We start from the raw sequence: 25075 nt of genomic DNA, 5'->3' as shown, positions 1-25075 counted from the left end.
CGATTAGGATGAGGTTTCGAAGAAGAAGAAGAAGAAGAAGAAGTGTTTTTAATTGATGTTTTTATCTCATACATGTCACTATCTGCAAGAAAACGAAAGATGAACTGCCCGTCTCCCACTCCTCCACACAAATCCTTATTCTGAATGTAGTCTGTGTCCAGCAACCAATAGTCCACACTTCTGATCAATGATGTGCACCGATCACGGCTCGATCTCAGTAATGATGATGAACAGGCGGCGGCGAGGATGGCTGTGGAGGTGGAGGTGGAGGCGGCGGCGGCGGTGGTGGCCGTGCGATGCAGCCATTGGAGTCGCAGTATTTCGGCTTCGACAAGAAGGCCATGCACTGCTCCGGCGGCCGTTGGTCCGGCCGGTACGGGATGCAGTTCTTCCGGTCGTCGTGGCTTCGGATCTTCAAGCACTGCGGCGGCTCCCCGCAGAAGTAGTTGTAGGAGTAGGTGAAGTTCTTCAGCCTGGGCAGGTCGCAGATGCTGCATGGGATCTCCCCCGACAGCTTGTTGTGCGCCACGTCCAGCTGCTCCAGCTTCCTCATCCCCCCGATGCTCTCCGGCAGCGGCCCCACCAGGTGGTTGTAGCTCACGTCGAGCACCCGCAGCTTGTCCAGCCTCCCGATCTCCGGCGGTATGCATGCTCTGAGGCCGGTGTTCAGGATCACCAGCTCCCGCAGGGTCTCGTGCATGTTGGCTATGCTCTTGGGGAAGCACCCGGTGATCTGGTTGTTGGCCAGCACCAGGACCGACACCGGGGAGTTGCCGATGTTGTCTGGTATGGAGAAGGTGAGTTGGTTGTTGTTGATGAACAGAGCATCCAGCTTGAGGTCGAAGACGCAGGGCGGGACGTCGCCGCAGAACCTGTTGTAGCGGATGTCGAGGAACTTGAGCGACGGCAGCTGGAAGACGACCGAGGGGAACGATCCCTCGAACTGGTTGTTGCTGACGTCCAGCTCGTAGAGCAGCTTCAAGCACTCGAGGGAGGAAGGCAGGGCGCCGTGGAACTTGTTGGAGTTGAGGTGGAAGAGGGCGAGGTCGGCGAGGAGGCCGAGCTCTTCGGGGAGAGTCCCCTCGATGGCGCCGTGGTTGAGGTCGACGCCGGCGACGGTGAACTCGTGGGGGTTGTCGAGGGCGGGCGCGCAGTACACGCCGGTGTAGTTGCACACGTGCGGGCCGCACCAGTTCTCGGTGAAGCCCTTGGGATCAGAGGTGATGGAGTGCTTCCATGCTTGCAGAGCCACGTAGGCCTTCTCGAGCCGGGGGTTGGAAGGGGGATAGTATTCAGAGGCCGACGAGAGGAGGGGAAGACACAGGAAGAAGAGGCCTAACAAGGCTCTGTGCAGGCTGATAGAGGTGACCATGTTTCCACATGAAGTTTAATGGTTGTGTCGGAGACTGGCTTGGCTTTGGCTTCTATATATACACAGACAATGAATGGGACCAAAGATGAGCAATGGCAGGATGCTTCCATCTCTTACGATGTGGCAAAATGGATCCAGGAAATGAAGGTTGACTGGGTAAGAGAAGCATGTGTTTCAGGTTAGTGTGCGGGCGAGCATGGTGGACAGCAACACAAGGAAGACGACTGTGGGACAATGCACTGTCCGGTTGCTGCAAATGGAGAATAAGATAATAATAGTCTCGTTGGGCGACTGCTATTGCCTGTTGCGACACCAAATACACGGTTTGGGGTTTCCACATGAGTTGTGAGACCAGCTTGCAATGGCCATGATGGACGCTGCAACAAGAAGAAGGCATGTGGAAGGAAAGAAAACCCATATCAATTAGGGTTTTGCTTGCATGTTGGGTTGCTAAATCCACCACTTTTGGTCTTGAGGATGTCTTCTTCTTCTTCTTCTTCTTCTTCTTCTTCTTCTTCTTGCATTATTTATCTTTGGAATAATTGTAGTAGCTTTTCCTTTTCTTCTTAATTAGAAGTAACTCATTGTTTCTAATTTTATGGAGAGACATTTCCATGATCTGAAATCTTTGAAAAGATTTCTTTTGACAAGTCAAACTTATGGTCACCAATCATGCATGCTTTTGGAGAAAGAACAAGTCAAAACCACAGGTAGTGCCCATTTGCTTAAGCTGTAAGAACTCTTTCATCAGCTGACTATTATTCATTGATCAGACAATGAAAATAGAGATCAATGCATAAATATTTACAAACATGAGATAAAAATAATAATAATAATTATGTAATCTTGTATTTGAATAAGCCTCATGAGTCATACACCATCACAATTTCATCTACAACCTCCTATATATTTGACTTGATGATTACAAAAACACAAAAGAATGTTTTGTCATTAAATCAAAATGATGGTTAAGATCAAACCCACCAAATGATCTAAAAGGGTTCAGATGAAGCCTTCAAACTTCTTTTTTCTTATTGGCTTCAACAAAAACACAAGAGTCACATACATACTTGTTGGAAAAGGTTTAATCTTGGGACCAATAAGTTGGGTCCTTGCAATAAGATTCTCCTTTGCCAGTCCTTTTAAGGTCTACTACTGTGCTAAGGTCCACAAAGATGACCCTTCCTCTTGGCCTATGCTTTGTTTTCATGTATCTACTTGTAGTACATCCATTCCCTAAATATCTGTTGATATGATTGTCTCAACATAAAATAGCTGTCTTGGATTATCTCTTAAACATGTATGTACACAAGCATCCATTACCATTAATTAATCATATATAGGTGGGTAACCCAACCCAAGTCCAACTTTTTTATTATATAATTTTGATTTAGTTATGATGTTCAGTGGCTATTATATTAGCAAAAACTATGGTTAGTACATGATTGATGATCTTTGGCCAAATCCAATTTGGTTAGGGTCGGAATTGAACTATTCCATTATATAGACCTAATCAGAATACATATCCAAGAAATTGAGCTTATGAAGAGTTCAACTCATTGTTTTCAGTTTTCTTTCTTAGACCATCTCACTTGCACATACAAATATGAAAGGTATCATCTACCTACTCAAATGCTCAAATCAACCACCACTCAATGTGAATTGACAAGTACATGTTATCAATTTGCTTAGCAATCTTGCCTACAATGTATAATATATATATATTACATTGCTTGATTGATGTGATCTTTGGGAGCCACTTGAAGTAAGTCTTTTTATGCAATACTTTTATGTGGTTGGATGTTGACTACCTGGCATCCTTCCTTTTGTTTGGGGGCGAGTGGTTATAGGTAGCCAATCCCTTTTGTAGAGACATTAGTTTATTACTTCTTGGATTTTATGTGGAATAACTATCAATCTTAAATGTCATATAATCGAACTCGAATACTCTATTATATTGCATGCATATAATACTAATTCTTCAGATACCTTCAATCATCTCATAAATGGTTATTCGAGCACAGAAAAAAAATATATACATATATATCTTGTAAAAATGATTGATTAACCATTACATATTTCAGGAAATTTTAGATTGACATGCCATCACACATGGTGACCATGTCACCTCCTCTTTTACCATGGTTTGACGTGAATTCCATGGTCCAATGGGTGTGCAGCAGCAATGTCCACATCATGCACACAGATGAAGAGAGAGAGAGAGAGAGAGCACCCTCAAGAACAAGGCAGTGAGAAGAATCTTGTCTGAGTCATTGTGGTCACAGGGTCCTATGAAAAGAAAGAGGATGGTGCCATAGAGCCTTCATTTCATGCCAGTAAAATGCATCACTTTAATACTTTGGATTCCTTCTTTGTGATGCTACTACTTGCATCAAACAAGCTTTGTCATGGACTGTTCAACCATATATGCCTTTTTGACCATCTCCCTTATTATTATTATTATTTTTCCTTCTTTCTTTTTCTGATTTGGAGGGATGAGTGTTGGAGATTCAATTAAACTTGATCCAAATATCACATGCAAGATGTTAATTAATTAGTCTAGCTGATAAAGATCTTGATATTGATCGTACGATTCTGAAATCGAGCAAGCAAAAAATATTGTTAGTCCTAAATTGATGTATCGAAATCCACTTTCCAAAAGATCTTTTGCTCTCATGTTTCTGATCAAGGAAGCATATAGCCTTAATTTTGAAGAGTGCATCAATTATTTGTAAATATGCTAATATTGTTGTTTATTCCCTGATTGCTTCTTGTATATTCTATTTGTACAAATGAAATATTATTGCAGCTATATTTCATAATAAAATGATCATTATCTCTTTCTATTCGTTATCTCTTACTTATTTAGATGTGATGATCATTAGTTTATGAGCCAGTCTATAGTCACTTTTTCTACTCATTCTTGTATATTAATTGAATCATCCTATCCTTATTTATTCGGTAATTACAATTCTTCATTTTTGTCTGTTGATTGATACTTGTGAATTAAGTTTGGACTGATGATCATGGAGTCTGGAACATAATTATCTACCATATGTTCGACCTAATCCCAAGTATGAAATTACCAGTATAAAAGTATAATAATTATTCAAATATAATAATAAGTATTATTATTATTATCATATAATGCTTTCACCGGCCCATGGGCCTATGGATTTTGGCCCAACAATCGGCCTATGTTTGAACTTTGTTTGTGATAACCTCAACACACACATCATGCATGATATGATGTGGATAACACATTGATCACAGGGCATATATTTACCTTGCATTTTGTGCCCAAACAATGGTGAAGGTGGCGAGTTGGCATCTTTGATGTGTGCTTGTTGTGCTGCTCATCGCATCAGCATCTATGTTCTTTCTACCGTGTTGATGTCGAGCAATGACAATGCCACGCGTGGTGGTGATAGTACCACAAATGCCTCTCAAAAGATTCGCAAGCCTTCTATCGAAACTCTACAACCTTATCCATCTGCAGGATGGTGCCAACCTTTACTACAAAACCTAGGCTTCTTTTCATCCTTTGATCTCACCATCGTCTGGTAGCTCTCATCTCGATTCCACCTTGTTTTACAGAATCATGCAATGTTGCAAGCTTCATGTCTGCTTGCTAGAATCATGAATCCATCGGCAACCTTGTTTCTCGATTTACCCAGATGAGCCATGGCTGAGATCGAAGTCTCCACCCACTGCAACTGCTGCAGCGATGACATGCTTCTCTACGGATCATCTATAGCCTCACGTATCAGTTTGCGAGAGAAGTAGACGGTGGTGCATCTGAGGCCACACTCGGCACTGCTTCTGATCTTTCAACTGGCCGGATTTGCCACCGTTTCCGCTGGCAGTCCAGTTCTGAATCTGTCCAGCAACGCACTGTGGTCGATCACGGTGGCCTTCTTGCATATCCATGTCTAGGAAGGAATTCACCTCCATCGAATTCAACTCTCATGAACACTGTGGAATTTTCATTCCTCGTCAAGCATTCTGCTTTAAGCAGCACAAGTGTGCCTTCTGCTATCTCGTTAGCTCTTTGGGTTAGCAATCGAGCTCTACTTTGTGCATGAGCTAATCATTCGACAACATGCAAACGATCTTGGACTTGGACTTCTCGTTCACGCGTAACATCGGATTTCACAATGGCATGTGCGAGCGATACAGAGCATAATTAGGCGTAATGTGATGATGGTCCCAATCCAATTTGCTCGATGACCTAATAATATGCAAAACGCAGTACACACTTGCTGCGATGCATCGGATATTTAATGGCCTGCTTGTGCTCGTTGGTGGTGGTGAGTATTATTGAATGGGGAAGAGAGGACAGGACCACAGCAATTCAATGGTGGTGACAAGGAAAAGAGAAAGAAAGGCTACTGCATGCATGGACCACAAAGCCATTGTTTCCGATTCTAGGGTTTTTCTTTTTTATCTAGGGTTTATTAGGACTCCGCAGGAAGTTGCTTCACCGTCTGCAAGCCCCTGCACGGGAGACTGGCACCCTCTTGGAATCAGCTCACAGATGCAATGGCAGGGACGGTGATGGGTGAACTGTTTGTTTTGTGGAGAATGGTACACGAGCATCTTTCCAATCTGTTCCTACTAACATACCACTTCCATGTATATCTCTTTCGCTTACACCATGGACCACTGCGTCGTGTTGCAGAGCTGAGTACAATCGCAGCTGCACTGTGAGGTGTTGATTCCTTGGAACCTCAGAGATCATCGTTACATGGATGCTCAGATGGCCCACCGATCACATTATTGAGCTTTACACCATGAAATGAAAACTTGGTTGCAGATATTGCCACCGGTACTTTGATTCCCCTATCCAATAAACCTACTCATAAATGTTTGCTGCCGGTACGATAAAGAGATGTCGAGCCACAACTTTGTCCGAGTGGGGCACCAACAATTCCTATACTGGTAAGGTAGTGTAAGGTGAAAAGACGTGGATCCATGGAGGGGTGTGGATTCTCTCCTTTGGATACAATAATGTCGGAAGGAAATAAAAAGATTACAGAATCAAACACAGGAAACAGAGAGTCATTCCCTGCTTGAGGTGAGCAAAGGTTTGTCGTAAAGATTTGAGATCACAAGTTCTTTTGGTTCATAATTAAGAACCAGCAGAAGATCATACATAGTACAGGTTGCATCGAGATCTTTATCTTGTTCACTTCTCTATGGCTGGGAGTCGTTTGCTTTCATGCTGTAAAGTGAGTACAACCCTAGAAAAGATACAGGAGAACGAAAAGATGGGTGTGCACTACTTCATCATCTTTGCATAAGATCCATTGGGCAGGAACAAAATAGCTCTTGCAGATAATTAAGATCGTCTTTTGGATGCAATAACTTTAACATAAAAGTGGACACAAATGGACGGCAGCAGCTTCTTCCCAAACTTCCATCCTCTCTCTCTCTCTCTCTCTCTCTCTCAAAGTTGAGACACTTGAAGAGAATGAAAGAACTGAAAGTGATCTTTTTTGTGTTCCCTCTTTGTGACCCAAACAAAGCAAGGGAAAGTAGTCCTCTCTCTCTCTTCTTTTCTCATCTCACCTTCTTCCTCTTCTCTTTCTCTCTTAGATTATTATCCAAACACAGACACTTGTTCAGGGGAGCTGTATCCGATGGAAGGATTGTGGAGATCATGGTGACATTCCCTTCTTCCTCTTCTCTTTCTCTCTTAAATTATTATCCAAACACACACACACTTGTTCAGGGGAGCTGTATCCGATAGAAGGATTGTGGAGATCATGGTGACATTCCCTTCCTTTCTGCAGTCGATCTAAATGTTGTGGAAGTGTGGTTGCCTTCCCAAAATATGCATGTTGCTTACCTAATAGAATCTGGCCCTTTGGGAAGGCTGAAAGCAAGACTTTGTATATGGTCGAGTACTACTGCTTCAAAAGAATATTGACAAGACCTTAATTAATAACACTATTAGATATACAACACCAGCCCTGACAATATAGAAGAAACATAAATAGTTCAATGACATATATTGCAATCGATGCAGACATTACTACTGTCATTATAATTTCTGTTTTACACACAACATACACATTTTATCTTGGCATTAGGTGGCTGAATCAAGTACTTCTTTAACTAGTGCAGACTCAACTTTACAAGTACATGTAAAGGAGCACCCAAGAGGAACAAAAGCAAGCATTGGATGGAAAGAGGGCATGGAAAATAAACACTGGAGTCCTTGAGAGGTGATAAAAGAAAAGAAGAAGACTGTATGGGTAGCAAGCTTTGTCTGGTGAAAGGGGATAAAGTGTGAAAGAAAGCTATTATCTGAGGTAATTAAGTTGTTTGACATTATTAACAGGGAATTCACACAGTAAAGTGAGAAGAGCAACAAGAAATAAAGCCTCAATTCATTTTTGTCTCCATATTTATATTGGCATCTTCATCCATCTGACATGAGAGACATTGGATTAGCATCTGTTGTTACCATTTTGAATTTGAATGGGTTATTCACATCATATAATTGGGTTTTATGTTCATTGGAGATGGTGGTTATTATATTGATTTATTAGGTTGATGATGAGTGGTACTAAATGCCTGATCCTTATGAAAGTTGAAGATATAAATTCCTCCTTTGGAGGATCAAGTACTTTTTTTCTCTCTCTACTCTCTCCATTGTTCTCATGTACTTTTGCAACAATGCAAACTCAATCAGAGAAGATTTTGATGTCCTTCTCAATATGAAGTGGCCTCATCATCCCAGTCTGGGAGTAGCAGCACTTCCTTCACAAGATGACATTTTTCAGTGACAACAGGGAACAACATAATCTCACAAATCATTCTGTCTTCTTATTCCCTTCCCATGGATTGCAAATTCACACTTGAATTCATTAGTACTGCATTTGATAGTTCCCACTGAACAACATGATGTCAAGCATAATTGCACATAAGAAAAGTAGCGAAAATAGATAAACGATTAAGTCAAGCCAACATCAAGTAATTTTCTCGATCACAAATTTATCTAACTAAATCTTGTTTATGACGAATTCGATGACCGATGATAATTGTGGGTCATTCAAGAACATAATTGAGCTGGTTGATGCAATAGACTTGTGTAGATTCAACCATGATTATGTCTTGCACAACAAACAATTGAATCAAGTTAGCTCATCACCATCTTTTAGCATCTGATTAGGTTAACTTAATCAGCCACAATCTTGCATTATCTCTACTCACTGATAAATGTTTTGGTTCCCGAATTATTCAAAGCACTAAATTAAATGAAACTGAATTTGGAAGAATTCTCAAATCCATTCTACTATTTTCATTATTTTTCTTTCTACTCATGTTATTAATTATTATTATACTTCACAAACTTATCAGGAAAGAAACAATCATGAAAGAATTCACATGGACAGCTAAATGTTCATCAAACCATCACAGAGCTAAATGTATCATGAAGCTACAGATCATTCTACATCTTTGCTACGCTGTTTCTCTTGTTGTGTGATTCAGAGGTCATAATTTGCATACCATCTCAGAGCTGGCTTCCACTGCTTCGGATATAGCAAGATGATCTCACATCTCAGACTCCTCCATCTTGTTTCATCCAACACTTCATGTGGACATAACCTTACATGCATTTAATCTTGTTGATAGCCATATAATATATGTATATATATGTATATATATAAAATTAATGCATGGCTATACCTGCAATGTAATATGCATTTTATATGTGTAGAAACTACTACATCATAAGAATATATATGTGAGGGACTTTTGTCCTCGATATTGTAGCATGAAGCTTTAAGACCCAATAATCGATCTTCTGAATCCGCATGGAGTACGGCCTCTCATATATATATATATGACTGTCTCCAAACCTTTGGTGCTGCACTATGCCACCCTACAGCCTGCAACCCTAAAACCCTAGACATAATATAGCACTGTATGACTGTAACCCTGACCCAAACCCTAACACCTAAACACTCTCACTAGCCGCTGTCTCGACTTCCTTCTCTCTTTAACTCTTCACTTTATGTGTCTCAACTACCTTTGTCTTTGGCTTTGGCTTGAATATTTTATGTTGGGGGGGATTGCTCGCACCACCAGCATAAAGACAGACTTCATCCTTCCCTCTATAAATCCAGTTGTTGGGTCTTTTGAGTGTGACATATTCCCATCAACTTCCTCCACCATGCTTTACCTTTGTTTTCTTGCTTATTCTATTCCGGGCATACTCTCCTCCTTTTGGTAATGTTGCTTTACATGCTATAGTTTGACATTTTTCTGCCCCCTTTTTTTTTCCTCTCCCTTTGATTCTCCTGTCTCTTCGTCTGGTCTGGAGCTGCTCCAGTTAAGTAGTTGCACCTATACAGATTCTTTTTTTCTTCTCTGGATTTGAACTTTTTCATTGCTTTAGTTTGATCTTTCTTTTCTCTTCTTGATCATTTTTTAGCTACTAATTTTCTTCATCACACTGTTTGTTCTTTAGTTTTCTCTGATCTTTCCCTGATTTCTTGATCCAGGATTTTCTGTTTTTAGCTCCATAAAGCTACCAATTTGTTCTTATTATTTTCCCTTGGAGAAGCAACAGTTGATGTATTATATGCATCTATCTATGTGACTTTGATAACACTGTTTGCTTGAATGAACTTTGAGAACTTGTGTTGCTTGCTTGTTGGTTAAGGTTCACATTCCTCTGGATTTTGATATATAGTAGGGGTTGACCTACAGATATATGCTCATGCTAGCTCTCAATCATTTATTCTTTGGACTCCTCTCCTTTTCCTTTCTCAAACTGTTAACCTAGTTATCATGTCATATTCCCTTGTTCCCTCGCATTCTCTTTTATCTCTCTCTCTCTCTCTCTCTCTCTCTCTCTCTCTCTCTCTCTCATACTCTTACATCCACACGCTTCTTTTTCTTTCTGATGGAAGAGCTCAGTCAAGGCTACTAAGAAATGCCCAGAGGAATGAGTGAAGCTGCCAGCATGATCTAGCTTTGGGTGACCAGAACACTCGTATGCGTGTTTATGAAGGTTGATCATTGCTAGGTCATGCTGTGCCAGCCTCACTTCTTCCCGTTGTTGGGCATCACGATCACCTCCGGAAACGAAGAACAAGAGGCAGCAGCAGCAGCAGTACCTTTGAGTATGCTCCTTTTCCTTGTGGTGTTCCCTTCACATCATGCTGACTTTGTGTTTTCCTCGGTGTGGCATCCCCACATCTCTAGTCTCTGCAAAAGCCTGAGTGCGCAAAGAAGATGTGGCATCTAAATCTCCATTTTCTGCGCAAGTCAAGAATCTGCAGATAAGAGGAGACCCACTTCACCTGCTGTTTCTCTTGAGACCTTCGCGTTTTGCCTCTCGTACAGACAACATGTGTTCTTGCTCTTAATTTTCTTTGCTTTTTACAGTCATATAAAGCACTAACTAAAACAAAAAGGCATGAATGTGATGTGAATAGTAGCTTTTGACATCGTTCAGCACACACATTATTTGTGGCCATTTTCTTGTGATTCTGTTTTCCCTGATCTAAGCAAGCATTCTCTGAATCCTCCAAGACTAATCTGTTTACACTCAGATGCTTTTTCTAGCCTCCGATGCAAGGATTCATTGGAAGCAAGAAAGTCCAAGACAATTGTGATGATAATTTCATGCTACGATCACTGGAAATAGGCATCAAGATAACACTGCATCCCCTGATGCATGGTGGCCACTTGGTAGCTGCCGAAGACAACTGACCTGGGAAGTCTTTGTTCCTCGCTCACAAATCTCACCTCCCATTTCTGGTGCTAAAACATCCCATTGCCGTCGTTTGAAGTGGTCGGGTTCACTAAGAGACAAGATTCACGTCTTCCTTCAGCTCTGTAAATTCTACCAGGTCACAGTCAAGATAAGCGACAAACATGTCCTCTTCACTCTCGCCTAACCTTCAGAATAAACTAATATATTCGGACAATAATATTGGAAATAACAGTGCAAGAAATATATTTCTAGCGTCAGTGGAGATTGACCAGAACACAATGATCAAACGACTACATTGTTGCTTGGAAGAAATAAAGTAATTGATGCCAGAATTGAACGGTTCTGAAACTGATATGGAATGTTTCATTTTCAAGTTTCTGACTTGTCGACAACTCTGAAGATAGTAGTATGTGATAGATGTCACTCCAACAATTAACTATCTTCTTGCTTCATTTGGATCAGAAGAAGTTCAATTAGCACAATCCTTTTTGGTAGCAGGAAACTAATTCGTGACATACTTCAAAAGAAAGGTGAGACTTTAATGACATCTGAGAAAAGTTGAGTAGGTTAAGTTTGAGTCTCTTCTGAAGGGGCAAATTCTAACTCAGGCAAATGCCTTTTCATCACCTGCAGACAAACAAATTGCCCCATGAACTTTGTCCCAGGGATGAGTCCATCCAAGAAACCTTTGTTCTCAGATCATTCTGACATCACATGCTGTAACTCAATCAGATGATATTACAAATATTCATCAACTTCAGTCTCATTCTTCAGACCTTTAACTTAATCCATTCCACAAAAACTGTAGAGAATCTAAAGGCATTCTTTTGACATTACCTCCCTAGCCTGTTTGCTAAGTGTTGCATATTTCAGTTCATGCAGACTAGATCTTCAAATATTAATCTCTAAGCATGATTGCTTCAGATCCTTCATGTGGGGATTTGTTCTTCTTGTATGGTATCAGATAGATAGAACAAAATGACTTGTTGACATGGCTTCTCTTAATATTGCTAAGAAATGATTCTTGTTCATGTGTGATGAGAACCAATGCTGTCATTTTAATCCTACTCAAAAGGAGTGTCCACTTGCTATTACTTTTGACTTGAGCTCAATATATACCACCTAACTTTACATACATTTTTAATTCATGAAAAGCAATTCATATTCTCCAAGTCTATGCATAACAAAGAATGCACAGTTGTTTGGCAATACAATTAAGGCCTTCGATTTCTTTATAAGAACAATGTTACAGTGATTAATTAGCAAGACCTGCAAATGCTCATTCTGCAGCAAACACAAGTTTGGACTTGACAGTGTAAAGGAAAAGTGTGGATTCCCAAAAGTTGGAAGTTAGATATCAGTCTCTATTGAGCTCACATTTAGATCTAACAGAGGTATTTGGAATATCATCAAAGAAAAATTAAAGATCAGTGGAAAAGTGAATCTTCACATCAACTAATGGAAAAATAGAGAAGTCTGTGAAGTTTGCCATCAAAATTCATCTCCTCTCTTACTCAGCAAACTTGAGAGATTTAGATTGTGAAATGAGCATCGAGCAAAGAGAAAGGTTTTGGATTCTAAGAACGGGGAAGAAAATTTAGAAGAACAGAAACCAAAATATAGTCTTTGTCTGAACTGATAGCAACAAAACAAATCTCCTGCCGAAATCTCTTCTTATCTTTTGAATCCTTCCAACAGTTGTTCTCATATTAGAATCCCCGATCCAAAAGCACATTTTTGCCAGACGTATCACTGTGTCGCTTCAGTCATGCAGTGGCTTGTGCATGCTGGTTTCACCATGCTGCCATATGAAGACAGCTACACCATACACCTCTTGCAAGCAACATGCCAGAGACACAGATGTGCATTCTCTTCGCGGACAGTGGATCGTCACTAGTGATGTTCTTCGACCTACAAAAATTGTTTTTTCAGCAAATAATATAATGATTCAGAATAAAAGGCAAATAAAATTAATCAAAATATAATTTAATGTCAAAGAAATGTTTGTGTGCCACCAAAACTGGGCCTCAACTGTAGTTGTGATAAACGTACAAGAGAGAGATCTGAGCTTATCCCTCCGACCCACACGCAAACAAACAGAGACACATAGGGAAGAGATATCACATGCACTTGTTGATATGCTCACCTCATCCTTGTGCGAGAACAGCGTACTTGTGGAAGCAAGGTGGTGTTGGTCCATCATGGCCTTCGTTATCCTGCGCCCCCTCTCACTGTGTGTAGTAGGGCATGCATTCCATGGAAAGGGACGTGCAGATGCATGAAAGGTTGTCACCAGCAGTCTTCGGTGTAGCTCACAATAAAGTTAGAAGCCCCCAACTGGCCCATGCATGTATGACAACATTCAATGTTGTCTTCTGATTCTGGACCACACTTTTAGGTTATTCTTAGCCTTCTTTTTTGCTCAGAATTAAGCCAGAAATCCCATGACAACCAAATAAGATTGCCTCTCTCTACCTTCCCCTTTCCTCCTTCCTTCTATATATTTCATCTCCCCACCTCCTTTCCCCTCCACAGCCGCCACTCTCTCTCTCTCTCTCTCTCTCTCTCTCTCTCTCTCTTGGTGGTTGGCCATGGGTTTAACTGTGATGGGGGTGCACCATGAGAAGCTGAAGCTGCCAGCATGATCTGAGAAGTACTCCATCCTCCCTATCTTCTGGATCTTGGATGAAGTCATGCAGATCATGTTGCAGCTTCATCTACTGGTGGGAGCACCAAAAGAGCACAGAGAAGACTCAGCCTACTTTTTCTTTCTTTCTCCTTTTAACCTAATAATTAAGGTTTCATGGGAAGTAAATGGGATGGTTGCTGATCTTGACTCGCTTGGCATGACGAATCTGGGAAGTAAATGAGATGTTTGCTGATCTTGATTTCCTTACCATGTTGGATTCATGGGTATTGTGCTTGTTTCTATTCTGATACTGTTGATACCTTGTGACAACAAAGAAGACCCCTAATCATGTAAAGAGGAATGGGATGGCTTGGCTCTCATTTTGTTGGTGCCTTTGAGATCTCGACCTTGGAAGAGAACCAAGGCATCCTACCCTGTGAGTACTTGTTTTGTTCTATGAATCGTTTCGGCTGCCATATTTTATGCAATGTTCTCTTGACAATGGGTCTCTATACCAATATCTAGGAAGATTTACAGGTTATAACATCATCTCTTGCACGCACAAATTTATGTATGTGCTCATTACTTGACTTCATGACTGCTACTAATTTTAATCCAACTTGCATGCATAAGATTCTTCTTATTTGCTCTCAGAATAATCTCGAAAGATCTGAACCATTTTGAGCACCAACATCTTTGCATGACCTAAAATTTCAAAATTGGGAATTGTGTGATGAAAAGCATGGAATTAGCAGAGCTGCATTTTTTTTTTTTTTGCATTAGAATGGAGATTTTTATTTTTGTGTAGTATTTATATGAATCTGAGTACCTAAAGAACTCAAGATTTGTCATAGATTTCAACTTCTTTTCATTTTGTTTTTGAAGCTTCCCATGGCCAGAAGATTAGGTAAGTAGGTAGGGTCTTCTCCTGTTGTTTTTGGCCCCCCTCTCTCTCTCTCTCTCTCTTTATATTCTTTTTAAGGTACATATATGTGGCTTTCTTTATAAAGAACAGCAATTTGAATTAACCTCTCAATTGAAAGATTATAATCAATGTTAATTTGTTGATTATTCAACGACACTCGTTCCTTTCCTTTCAACTCTTTTCTCTTGCTTGTTGCTTGCAGCAGTTCGACTTGCTTTCCTCTCCTTGGAAGCTACATGGGTGCCAAGGAAATCCAGCTATATTAGCATGATTTGTTTGGTGCCCTCGTAGCTTTTAATGCCCGATTCACTGGTGGAGGACACATGTTGAACTGTTCCCATCCATGTAGCGTTTGTCTCATGCAGCCTCACCGTTTGGTTGCATGGAGTCCAGAACCTGTGGAGCCTCAGTTGAGCTTAGCACCAAAATGGTATGGCTATGTATGTTCATATATGACTGCAAAAGCTTCTCCCCATGGCTCTTGTTATGTTTGGTTCCATGGCAGTGGCTTGGGCATCTAAACACAAAAGGGATGCCGAAAGGGAGAGATGACTGCAAGGAGTAAAAAGGAGTTGATGCAATTGAGGAAAGTGATCTGTCCCTGAGAATTGAAGTCCCATTGTAAGGTGAGAAAGTCATATGTCTTTTTCTTTGCTGATGTTACAGACAGTAGTACTTAATTGGTTTCTCAAACTTTGTGGAACTGTTGATGGATTCCATCAACAACTTGCCCAACATCTAATTGACACTCCAGGAATTGCTGCCATGAGACATGCAGACCATGATCGGTTTGAAGTACACAGACAGAGTTCAGAGACAAAACTTGCTGTATAGATTTATCACACAGGTGATGTCAGATTGGAAAATGATTCAACTTCAATTTTATTTTGATTGGATAATCTGTTCATTCATGGTAGCAAATTCCATTGATCCAAACAACAAAAGAGTTCCATGACTAGTGACAGTATTATACCAAAACATCATGCACTAATTTGAGAGATAATGAGCAATCAATGCTGTTTCTGATAGTGACCAATTAAGATAAATAAGAATTTGTATAGTTAATTTGATGAGAAATCTGAAATGGTTACTATCTTTGATTATGAGAAAGGACTCTTATGATTGGGTAATCAAGTCTGCTTCACATATTATGCATTTATGAGCACTGCAATCTGCAATGAGTTGGTAGCTCCATAAGATGTATTTTTCTTATTGTTAATAAGGATATACTTTCTTAATGGTAAATGAAAACAAAACATTAGATGTAGCATTAACAGTAAAATCAGTTGGATCATCAGAAATTTGCACTCACAAAAGGATAAGATGAACCAATTTGGGATCTTAAATTGATAGAGGAAATCCAAGAAAGACTGTTGATATAATATGTGGAAGAGATGATATAAAACAAAGATCTAAATTTTCAATGAGAATTAAGTTCAGACTTCCATGAACATCATATCAAAATTAAAAGATCTGCATGTTTTTGTTTGTTTGCTTGCTTTTAACTGAGTTTGTCGCGAAGTCAATCATGTGTATCAATCATTCTTTGTTAGTATAAGTTGTTGATCGAACACAAGTTCTTCATTCAACTCAGCAACATGCACAATGCTGTTTGTTCTTCAGATTCTCCGACTACACTCCTTTTAGCTTCTTGACTGAATTGAAATTGTTCTTCTTTTAGTCTTCATTGAGGTCTGGAATAATATGAAGAAAAAGCTTTTCTTTCTTTTTGTGTGAATGAGATTGGCTAGCTAGGATCCTATTCAATTATTGAATCGACCGTATTCTGATTAGGTTAGCATTATGGTCCACCCCATTGACAGAAAGCTTTGTTCTCATTTGAGATGAATGTTCATCATTGGAGCCCTGTGGTACTTATTGCTTGCAGATCAGGATCATCATCAGCCACAGTGGAAGCTTTTTGGATCAAAATTTCATGTTTTTTTGTAGCTTCATGAAATTGATAAGCCCACATATCATTGTGCCAATGAATGTATTGTGTTCTTGCAGCAGATGCAGCTTACACAAAACTATAGCAAGAAATGTTCTTGCAGCGGCAGATACATGTACTCTGAACCAGCAAAGAAGCAATCTTACCCTTCTAATAGTTACTTCGATCCATGAACAGTGAGTGCAGTATTAGCATAACCTGATGAAACCAAAGCTACATTTCAGCAGAGGAGGAAGCCATGTCCAAACTGACGGACAAGAACTGCGACACAGATCGAGAGAGGTGCTGTAGCCATGGACCAACTTGTCATGGATTATAGTTCCAGGTTGGTTGGTTGATAGCAACTCCACAACCGAAAGATCTTACGGAGGTGATACACAGGGACACAGAAAACTGTAGCTTGGATTTTGCTTCACAGTGCCAAGTTGTTCCACCGGCATCATCCAAAAGAATCAGAAACCATGTCTGGCATTCTTCCCTAGCGTGGAAGGTGTAATGAGATCATGTACTGCTCTCAACCCAAACGCTTCTTTCTATACTTTGCAACGAGCATTATATTCTATACATCACAAACTTTATCTGTGCATAGATAGATTAGAACAAATCCTATACTTTGTGCAGTTTTGTTTCTGAGTTGCATCCTATGAGCTTATGTTCAGTAAAAGCTGCAAATGCAAAACCTGCGAGCTCAGACATTCTCAACATACTAATTATTTGCATCAAGTAAGTCTTCTTCTTCTTCTGCCAAGATATGTACAGCTACAGTGCATAGCCCGTCCATGGCCAAAAACTGATCAGCCTTCTTATTCCGATGATGAGAACAGAAAACCCTAAATGGAAGCAAAAAATATTAATTATTTTTCTCTTTCTTTTCCCCCTTTCCTTTGCCTTCTTTTTCGTCATGGAGTGCTATGCTAAAGCCTTCATTCAAAGAAAAAGGTTGCATTAAGTAAGACCAACTTTTGTGATCAGTGTCATTTGACAAAGGAGTTCCCATGCAAACGTTTGAGGACTGCAGATGACAAATGTTAGGAATGGTTGACCTGAGTCAGCACTCTACTTGACTTTCTTTCTTAGTTTGACTGGGTCAAAGTGAGGACCTGCTCTCCATGTCAACATCTCTTCAATCCAACACATTGCAAACGCTGGAAATGGTTTAGGCATTGTAGACAGATATTAGCATCCTGTAGTAGGATTATTGAAGGATAAATGTATATAGATCACACAAAAATCACATTCCTTCTCAAAAGACTATCCATTTTTAAGGCCAGAAAATATATTTCAATACGATAACAAATGATCATGCAAGATCATGAAGGACTTGGAATACAACTATCAGGATGTCACTGCATAGACTCTGTCATTTCATGTTGTGAGACATCTATGAGAGCTTGGCATGCATGCGCAGAAAAGTAAACCTTGGTTTGGCAGATTAGAGAGGAAGAAATCGACTCGACTTTGCAAGTCATGTTTGATGTTTGATCTGCCGTGTCAACGAGGGAGTGTTCTCTGGATGTGTCCAAGATGGAGGAGAAAGAAACACTACACCTCGTGTGTTAAGAGAGCAACATGAGGACTTGAAGTATCCACCAAGTAAGCTGGAAGATTTGTTGTTTCCTTGACTTGGTCTGAGATGTTTGATTGATGTCATCAGGGAAGCATGTTTCGAGACGATGTCTAATCTCTTGCGCTATGAATCATTATACTACATTGTGAATTTTCTAGCTTCATTAATTGGATGAACCCACAAACAATCTCAATGAATGCTTATAGTCTTTCGATTTGCAGCTTCAGTGATTCCAAGAAGAAGAAAGAAGAAAACTGAAGACCAGACTGCTGACAAAGTAATGTTCATTAGACAGAAACAAAGACTGTGATGAGAAGACAAATTCAATTTAGTATCAGAAGATGTGGTTTCTTGACACACAGCTGATGGAAATCAGTGTAGATCAATCCATTGTGTGGTCTCTTCTTTGAAAACCAATCAGGTGGTCATCATCATCTGCACAAATTCTTCATAGTTCACTTGCCCATCTCCATCCAAGTCTGCCTCTCTAATCATCTGATCCACCTCTTCATCAGTCAACTTTTCCCCAAGATTCATCATCACATTCCTCAGCTGCAACAACAGGAAAGTTGGGTGTAAGCTTGAGAGGTGTACACAGAATTCATGGTCATATGATCCATCTAATTGTTCTCAGTGATCATTTTAACTCATGAACTGGTGGTTTAACTAACAATTAACGTTCCAACAAAAGCATGAAAGAGAGAGAGTCAAAGATGAAGCTCAGTTTCACCTCGCTGGCCGAGATATAACCATTTTGATCATTGTCGAAGACCTTAAAAGCTTCCTTTAGTTCTTCCTCCTCGTCTGTCTCCTGCAAGGAGGCAAGTGTTGTGTGTCAACTCCCTTGTTTACAATGCAAACATCTTGCCAGAGTTCCATGTCATTTACCTTCATTTTTCTAGCCATTAGGTTCAAGAATTCTCCAAAATCTATGGTTCCATTGCCATCCAAATCGACGTTTCGGATCATTTCTTGCAACTCTTCCTCACTTGGGTTCTGATCCAATGATTTGATGACTGTGGCAAGCTCTTCCAGTGTGATGCACCCTAAAAAACCAATCAAAGGCAAATAATTCATGTAGAAACAAGTCAAACAAAGTGAAGATTCAATTATACTTCCAACTAAATGCCACATAAAACAACAAAGCCATGTAAGTAATTAGTTCCATGAATCCACCAAAAACATATCTACCTTCAATTGCCATTATACTTACAGCTTTCGAGTTTAAGGATAAATAATCAAGTCCTAAAACTTTCCCTTGGAAACAATCAGTAAATATAGTAGGATTTAACCCATAAAAAATAAAAACTGAGAGAGAGAGAGAGAGAGAGAGAGAGAGAGAACCATCTCCATCTTTGTCAAAGAGGCAGAAGGCTTCCTTGAACTCCATGATTTGGTCCTCCGACAGAAGATCCATACCAGAACGAGCGGAGAAATGGTCTAGAGGTTTGGATGGTGGAATGCTATGAGGGGAAACCATAACCATGCCTTGACCTTTTATAGACCAGGGAGTGATGGTATGTGTTCTCGGAGACTATTTTGACGTCTGACTTCATCAAGGCTCATAAGAAATCTAGAAGGGAAAGAAATGACTTTTAAATCATCTAAGAGAACAAGAAGAACAAATAAAAGTCTTCTCAAACCAGTTCTAAGTGGGATCGATTAGGTGTGTCAGTCACCTACCATTACACATTCAAGATAAAGTTTGATCATGAAATTATTAACACTGTATTTATTCAACCATAAAATACATTGCATTTGTTCAACCAATAGTACAACCAGATTAAAATACTATGTTGTTTATTAAGTTTTGATGATTACTCCTTGGTATTGCACCATTTAGAGACGAAGCTGATGAGAAAATAACATGACCTTTCGAGAACATATGTACATAAAAAAAAAATCCCATATTTCCAAAAAATTAATAATAATAATAAAACACAACACAACATTTTGAGCTATCTATCCATTTTGATATATGGTTGGGACCCCACAGATTTGTTTTTCATTTGGATACCTAAGGAGAACTGTATGAGAGAAAAAGATCAGAGAAGTTGTAAAATTATGGAACAAACACATTCTCCAACAGTGAAAAATTTACAACCACTATTAAATTTTAAGGCCTAATGATGGATAATAAAATAATTTTGCTACAAATCAGAACAAAGAAGAAATTCCCTGATGAGTATTTAAGTGTTTCTCGTAGGAGATGCATGCCTTAATTTCCGACTGATACAAGCTGTCCAAACTTAACAAAGAACAACTTAAAAGATCTAAAACAAAATATTACATGCAATGGATTATTATCTTGGACTGTGATGTTCGTCGCAGGATCAAGGCTACTGCTCTATATAGGCTGCCCTTTGGGGACAATCTGATCTTTAATCCACATGTAGATCGGCACCAAGACATAATATGTCGCTGCGACCGTACCCAAAATGAAGCGTAGGAGGAAGGCAAATGGATTCACAGGCTTCTTTACATCCTCCACTTTCGGACCCAGCTGCAGAATGATCCAATAATTTCTTAGCCAGAGAATTGTAATATGTCTATGAAGCAACTGATTAAATGTTATCGCTATCTTTATATGATGTTGATGAACTGCACCTTATGGAAGTAGATTATAGTTCTTTCCCAACATTTTGTGGAAAGAGTTGTCTTATGTATGCCAAATCGTGACAAGTTTGAAGTCAGTTCCGAGTCCTAAAAAATGCTGAAGAAACAAAGAACTCCTAACCTTATGAATCTTTTGCTACTATGAACCAAAACAAGCGATCTCAAGAGGTGTCGAATCCTCTTGTCACTATGAACCAGAATAAGTATGTGCAGGTCATGCACATGATTGCTCTTACCAAGTCAAAGTCTCTTCAACTGAGGAATTCTTTGCTCTCAGTGGCTAAAGTTGTCAATAAAAGTTTGGTACTAACAAACAATAATGGAAAAAAGAGAAATAAATACCTTTATATATAAACATAGCTAGAAAATAACCGAATAACAATAACCAATTCTGGCTCGGCCACATAAGTCAAGGATGGTAGGTATTCAAATTCCACCATGTTATCACTATTGTTATCAATATTTCACTGCTCATTCTCTCATTCTTAAGAAGCCTTGCTTGTAACAACTCATTTCCATGCTAAGTCAGTCATAAATCTTTTGCAAATATTTCAATCATTCCACACGAGTCAACAGTAGAATCCAAAATATATGAGGATCAAAGTAGGAATATAAACTTAACTAAATTTTAAGGCACTAACAAATCATTCCAAAAAAGGCATCCTCACAGTGCGGATTATGCTATATGAATATTTTCCGGCCATTGAAATTCATCGAGGCCCATATCAATATTTCAACTGAGTCATCATGTATTTTTTTGTAGTATCTTAAAAAGCTTCCTTAAGTCTCCATTTTCTCTTTTTATTTCACCACAAACATGTTTTATCATTTTAAATAGTTTCTCTCATTTTATTCTCGACTGTAGATATTTCAAACCGTTCACATTTTTAATTTCAGAAATAATTTATATTAATTTTTAAAAAAATTTAAAAGGACATAGGTGCATATATCAGATAACTAACTTCAAATAATTATTAATGATGTGTATCTTCCAATATGTAACAACATCACATATGATAAGGTAAACAAAAAGGTCCATCACAATCTCACATGATGCTGAGAATTATTACCAAAAAATTCAATTAGCATCCAACTCATAGATGCATATCTAAGTATATGACTTGAAACATATGAATGCAACATGATCTATGGTAGTGGACATGATAGTCGAGGTTTTACTAAAACCAAGCAGTTGATGCCAAGAATGCTTAGAATAATGTCTGATGAAAGAAATAATTACCTGCAAAGGTGAATCACCAGATTCTCTTTTAACACCTGTGACAGAGCAGCCCATAATGAGACCATGACGACGGACACCACGGTACCATTTCGGGCCAATTCTTTTCAATTTGACATCTTTAAAACCAGCCTTTTTGAACCACTCAATATATTCCTCTTCCTTGGGGAACAGCATCCACATGTCAGCGAAGAAGCGTGACAACCAAAAGGTTGGGTATACAGGACCAATGATACAGGCCAACCCTCCAAGTTTCAACACTCTGTATGCTTCCTTGATTCCACGTTGAGGATCGGGCCAATACTCAATACTAGATGTTGATCATAAAGTAAGCATTAACAAACAAAGACCACGGTATATGATATAATAATATTACTTGCCATGATCTCCTTGAAATGAATAAGAAAGCTGCTAATAGTCAAGAGTTAGTGTAGAATCTTAGCTAGAACATATCTCTAAAAATGTTTATTTTTTTTATGCCCGAGTGTAAAGATTGTCCTGACAATTAAGGTTAAATCTCCTATTTTTCTTTCTTTTGAATTGTTATTGACTTGTATAGAAAGACAATTGGAAGCAAGTTGAAACTGGATCTTCTGATAAGAAACAGAGGCTTCTGATAAGCTATCATAGTTTTGGAGCTTCACAAGAAGCTCATGAAGAATATCTATTAAATAAATAGCACTGCAGAACTCTTTCAAGATTTGGCTTATGCTCATAATTAACTAATAAAAATGGCAAAATTGCATACACATATAACTTCAAAGTCATCTCCACTAAATTTATTTTAAAATATACATTTTCCAAAACCTAAAAATTTGCATATATGCTCTTGTAGTTAATCGTCATTAACAATCAACATGCCTTTGTTGATTGAAACTCTGATTCATGATAGGACCCTTTTTGTAATTTGTAAGAACATCAGGGGTATTTCAGGTGCTTTAAGTTTTTACATACATTTTTAAAAAACATGCTAACATTGACAATGGTTAGAGGTGCTTAAATTCTAAATTTTTTATGGATGTTAAACCAAAAATACATGAGGATCTTAATATCTAGAGGGACATATATTCTATATTAAAATTTATAATGACAAATACACTATTCCCAAACTTTTCAAGGATAGATATGTAAAAACCTCCAGAAAAATAAAATTTCGATGAAATTTATCAGGTTTTCTACTCAATAAGATATTCACAAACAAGAATCAGAAGAACTTTTGTCATTCGATCATCATACTAAATCACAGCTCTATGTGGTCCTATGTGCTGAGGAATATAAACTCAGGAATCAAACTAGCAAGAAGCATCTTCAAAATAGACTATCACTGGATCACTAGAAATATGAGTTCCATTTCAAAAAAGGTTTTATCAAACGTATTGTAAACAAGTCATGGAAATCTTACCTTCCTGCAGAAATATACCGATCCACAGAGTCGGTCGGGAAGGGAAGTTCCTCGGCATCCCCTTCAATGATTGTGCACTCTTTCAGTTCCTCCTTCTGCCTCGCCTTCTCGAGTTGGTGCGGTGACTGGTCCAGGATGGTTACGTTCTTGGGGTATATGTGTTTAACAATGCCCAATGTGGTGAATCCAGTCCCACCGCCGACATCTACCACCTTCAACCTTGCATCATATAGATCTGCAGGCTCGAGCGCCTCATCCCTCATGTCCTCAGTCCAATGGCCAGGGTTTATGATGTGGTCATAGACTATGGAGAGGAACCTATAAAACCAAAACGCCTCCTTTTTGTGCTGAATGAACCTGGGTTGGGAAGCTGGCCTAGAAGAGGAAAGGCCACACGCTGGCACTAAAGATTTGGCCTTCATACTACCACCACCAACGGAGACCACACCCATCTTGGGAAGGCACATCCCATTGAGAGAAGACCCCCTGAAGCCCAACCCAGTTGGAGTTCTTCCTTTGGGGAAAGTAAGCGCTTCAGCTCCATTGAGCATATAGGAAGTCATCTATGGTGACACAGACAGTAGTGCAGATTGGCCCTCCAACGTGCAAAGCTGCAACAGAAGAAACTACTCTGTTCATCAAATTTCAGAGAAAATACCAAATCTTTTACTAGAAAAAAGCGTTCTTTTAGAGATCTAAGAGAGGATCGGTGGGTCAGAGACAAAAGTTGCACTAAAGGCTAAGCCAAACAAATGAAAATATTAGCGCTCGTCAAAAGAACAGACGTCGTTTTTCTACACACACTCTGTCCTCCAAAGCTTGGATTGCTGTTCCAACGCCATAGAAAAGCTCTTAAAACAGTAATGTTCCATCACAATCAGACACAATATCATATTTTCACTTGAAATAGACAAAAGAGAGAACCAAAATTAGCCAAAATCTTGGCAAAATTATCTATATTTTCTCCACCCTTTATTTCCTTCAAACCCTCATGGCTGTTCCCACGCTCCTGCAAAGCTTTAAAAAACACCTACGTTTCATCGATAATCACAGACAATTCGATTTTTTCAGTCGAAAAAAGTGTCCTTTAGGGGCTTGATGACGGATCGACGAAAGATAGAAAAAAGAAATCACCAAAAAACAGCCAAGAAAACGGGGATCTTTGCACTTCTCTGAAAAGGAGCAGTCTTGTCCTTACCAAGAACGGAAGCCTGAAGAGATGGAAACCAGCGGGATATGGCCGGGATATGGCTTACCTGTTCGCCGATGGATTCACAGACACTGGAGAGAAGGGAAGAGGCGCAGTACTCCCACACGCACCACAGGTCTTCGGACGCGGAAGTGATGGGTGTGTAGTAGGGTGCCGGGTGTATGATTGCGTATACTTGATAGCCGGCGACTAATTTGTGACTCACAATGGCTCGAGGATGAGGAGAGACATGTGATTGCCACGTGTGGCTCCTACCATCCAAGCTAAATGGAGGGCTAATCTTTCTCCATCCGTAACACACTCTATTGTTTGGTTGCTATTTCTTGTTGATTCATGTAATGCGGTGCGACCCTTTCATAATTACTTTCTTGGGAAAGAAATGGAATTGTTGAAGCCTATAAAAAAGTATGAAATAATTGATGAATTATTT

General features: G+C 39.4%; 3 protein-coding genes and 1 long non-coding RNA gene across 8 annotated transcripts; 1 reads left to right on the top strand and 3 right to left on the bottom strand.

The window, feature by feature from the left end:
* Nucleotides 1–30: 30 nt before the first annotated feature.
* Nucleotides 31–1517, bottom strand: LOC135605799 (leucine-rich repeat extensin-like protein 6). The gene has a single exon (XM_065096272.1). The coding sequence runs from the start codon at nt 1370–1372 to the stop codon at nt 215–217; it is 1158 nt and encodes a 385-aa protein (XP_064952344.1). The 5' UTR covers nt 1373–1517; the 3' UTR covers nt 31–214.
* Nucleotides 1518–13676: 12159 nt separating this feature from the next.
* On the top strand, nt 13677–17201 carry LOC135605797 (uncharacterized). Of its 3 annotated transcripts, none has more exons than XR_010484552.1 (3): nt 13677–14173; nt 14865–15509; nt 16673–17201. It is a non-coding gene; the product is annotated as an uncharacterized LOC135605797 (long non-coding RNA). The 3 variants fall into 3 exon arrangements; XR_010484553.1 differs by having other exon boundaries at nt 13677–15092; nt 15168–15509; XR_010484551.1 differs by having other exon boundaries at nt 13677–15509.
* Nucleotides 17202–18190: 989 nt separating this feature from the next.
* On the bottom strand, nt 18191–20136 carry LOC135605795 (uncharacterized). Its single transcript, XM_065096267.1, has 4 exons — nt 19525–20136; nt 19069–19226; nt 18911–18991; nt 18191–18732 (listed from the first exon to the last, which is right to left on the bottom strand). Exons 1-4 carry the CDS (start codon nt 19664–19666, stop codon nt 18598–18600), a joined length of 516 nt encoding a protein of 171 aa, XP_064952339.1. The 5' UTR covers nt 19667–20136; the 3' UTR covers nt 18191–18597.
* Nucleotides 20137–20289: 153 nt separating this feature from the next.
* LOC135605792 (2-methyl-6-phytyl-1,4-hydroquinone methyltransferase 1, chloroplastic-like) lies at nt 20290–24851 on the bottom strand. 3 transcript variants are annotated; one of them, XM_065096263.1, is made up of 4 exons: nt 24692–24851; nt 23436–24046; nt 22037–22343; nt 20290–20683 (listed from the first exon to the last, which is right to left on the bottom strand). In XM_065096263.1, the coding sequence occupies exons 2-4, from the start codon at nt 23996–23998 to the stop codon at nt 20528–20530; spliced, it is 1026 nt and encodes a 341-aa protein (XP_064952335.1). In that variant the 5' UTR covers nt 23999–24046; nt 24692–24851; the 3' UTR covers nt 20290–20527. The 3 variants fall into 3 exon arrangements, with proteins under 3 accessions (XP_064952335.1, XP_064952337.1, XP_064952336.1); XM_065096265.1 differs by having other exon boundaries at nt 23436–24061; nt 24692–24829; XM_065096264.1 differs by having other exon boundaries at nt 24634–24795.
* Between the last annotated feature and the right edge of the window lie 224 nt (nt 24852–25075).

Source organism: Musa acuminata, chromosome BXJ2-2 (assembly GCF_036884655.1).
Source record: "Musa acuminata AAA Group cultivar baxijiao chromosome BXJ2-2, Cavendish_Baxijiao_AAA, whole genome shotgun sequence".
Classification (NCBI taxonomy): Eukaryota; Viridiplantae; Streptophyta; class Magnoliopsida; order Zingiberales; family Musaceae; genus Musa; species Musa acuminata.
The sequence above is the reverse complement of the archived record's forward strand: the minus strand, read 5'-3'. Positions and strand labels throughout refer to the sequence as shown.

What these genes read in the sequence shown, in the direction of transcription:
- LOC135605799 (XM_065096272.1), bottom strand. Translation starts at nt 1,372, where the DNA reads ATGGTCACCTCTATCAGCCTGCACAGAGCCTTGTTAGGCCTCTTCTTC.
- LOC135605795 (XM_065096267.1), bottom strand. Translation starts at nt 19,666, where the DNA reads ATGGTTATGGTTTCCCCTCATAGCATTCCACCATCCAAACCTCTAGAC. An exon ending in CTTTGACAAAGATGGAGATG is followed by an intron (nt 19,227 to 19,524) that starts GTTCTCTCTCTC and finishes TTGGTTTTTTAG; the next exon opens with GGTGCATCACACTGGAAGAG. An exon ending in GTTATATCTCGGCCAGCGAG is followed by an intron (nt 18,733 to 18,910) that starts GTGAAACTGAGC and finishes CTGTTGTTGCAG; the next exon opens with CTGAGGAATGTGATGATGAA.
- LOC135605792 (XM_065096263.1), bottom strand. Translation starts at nt 23,998, where the DNA reads ATGACTTCCTATATGCTCAATGGAGCTGAAGCGCTTACTTTCCCCAAA. An exon ending in CGGTATATTTCTGCAGGAAG is followed by an intron (nt 22,344 to 23,435) that starts GTAAGATTTCCA and finishes ATCAACATCTAG; the next exon opens with TATTGAGTATTGGCCCGATC. An exon ending in CTGGTGATTCACCTTTGCAG is followed by an intron (nt 20,684 to 22,036) that starts GTAATTATTTCT and finishes ATCATTCTGCAG; the next exon opens with CTGGGTCCGAAAGTGGAGGA.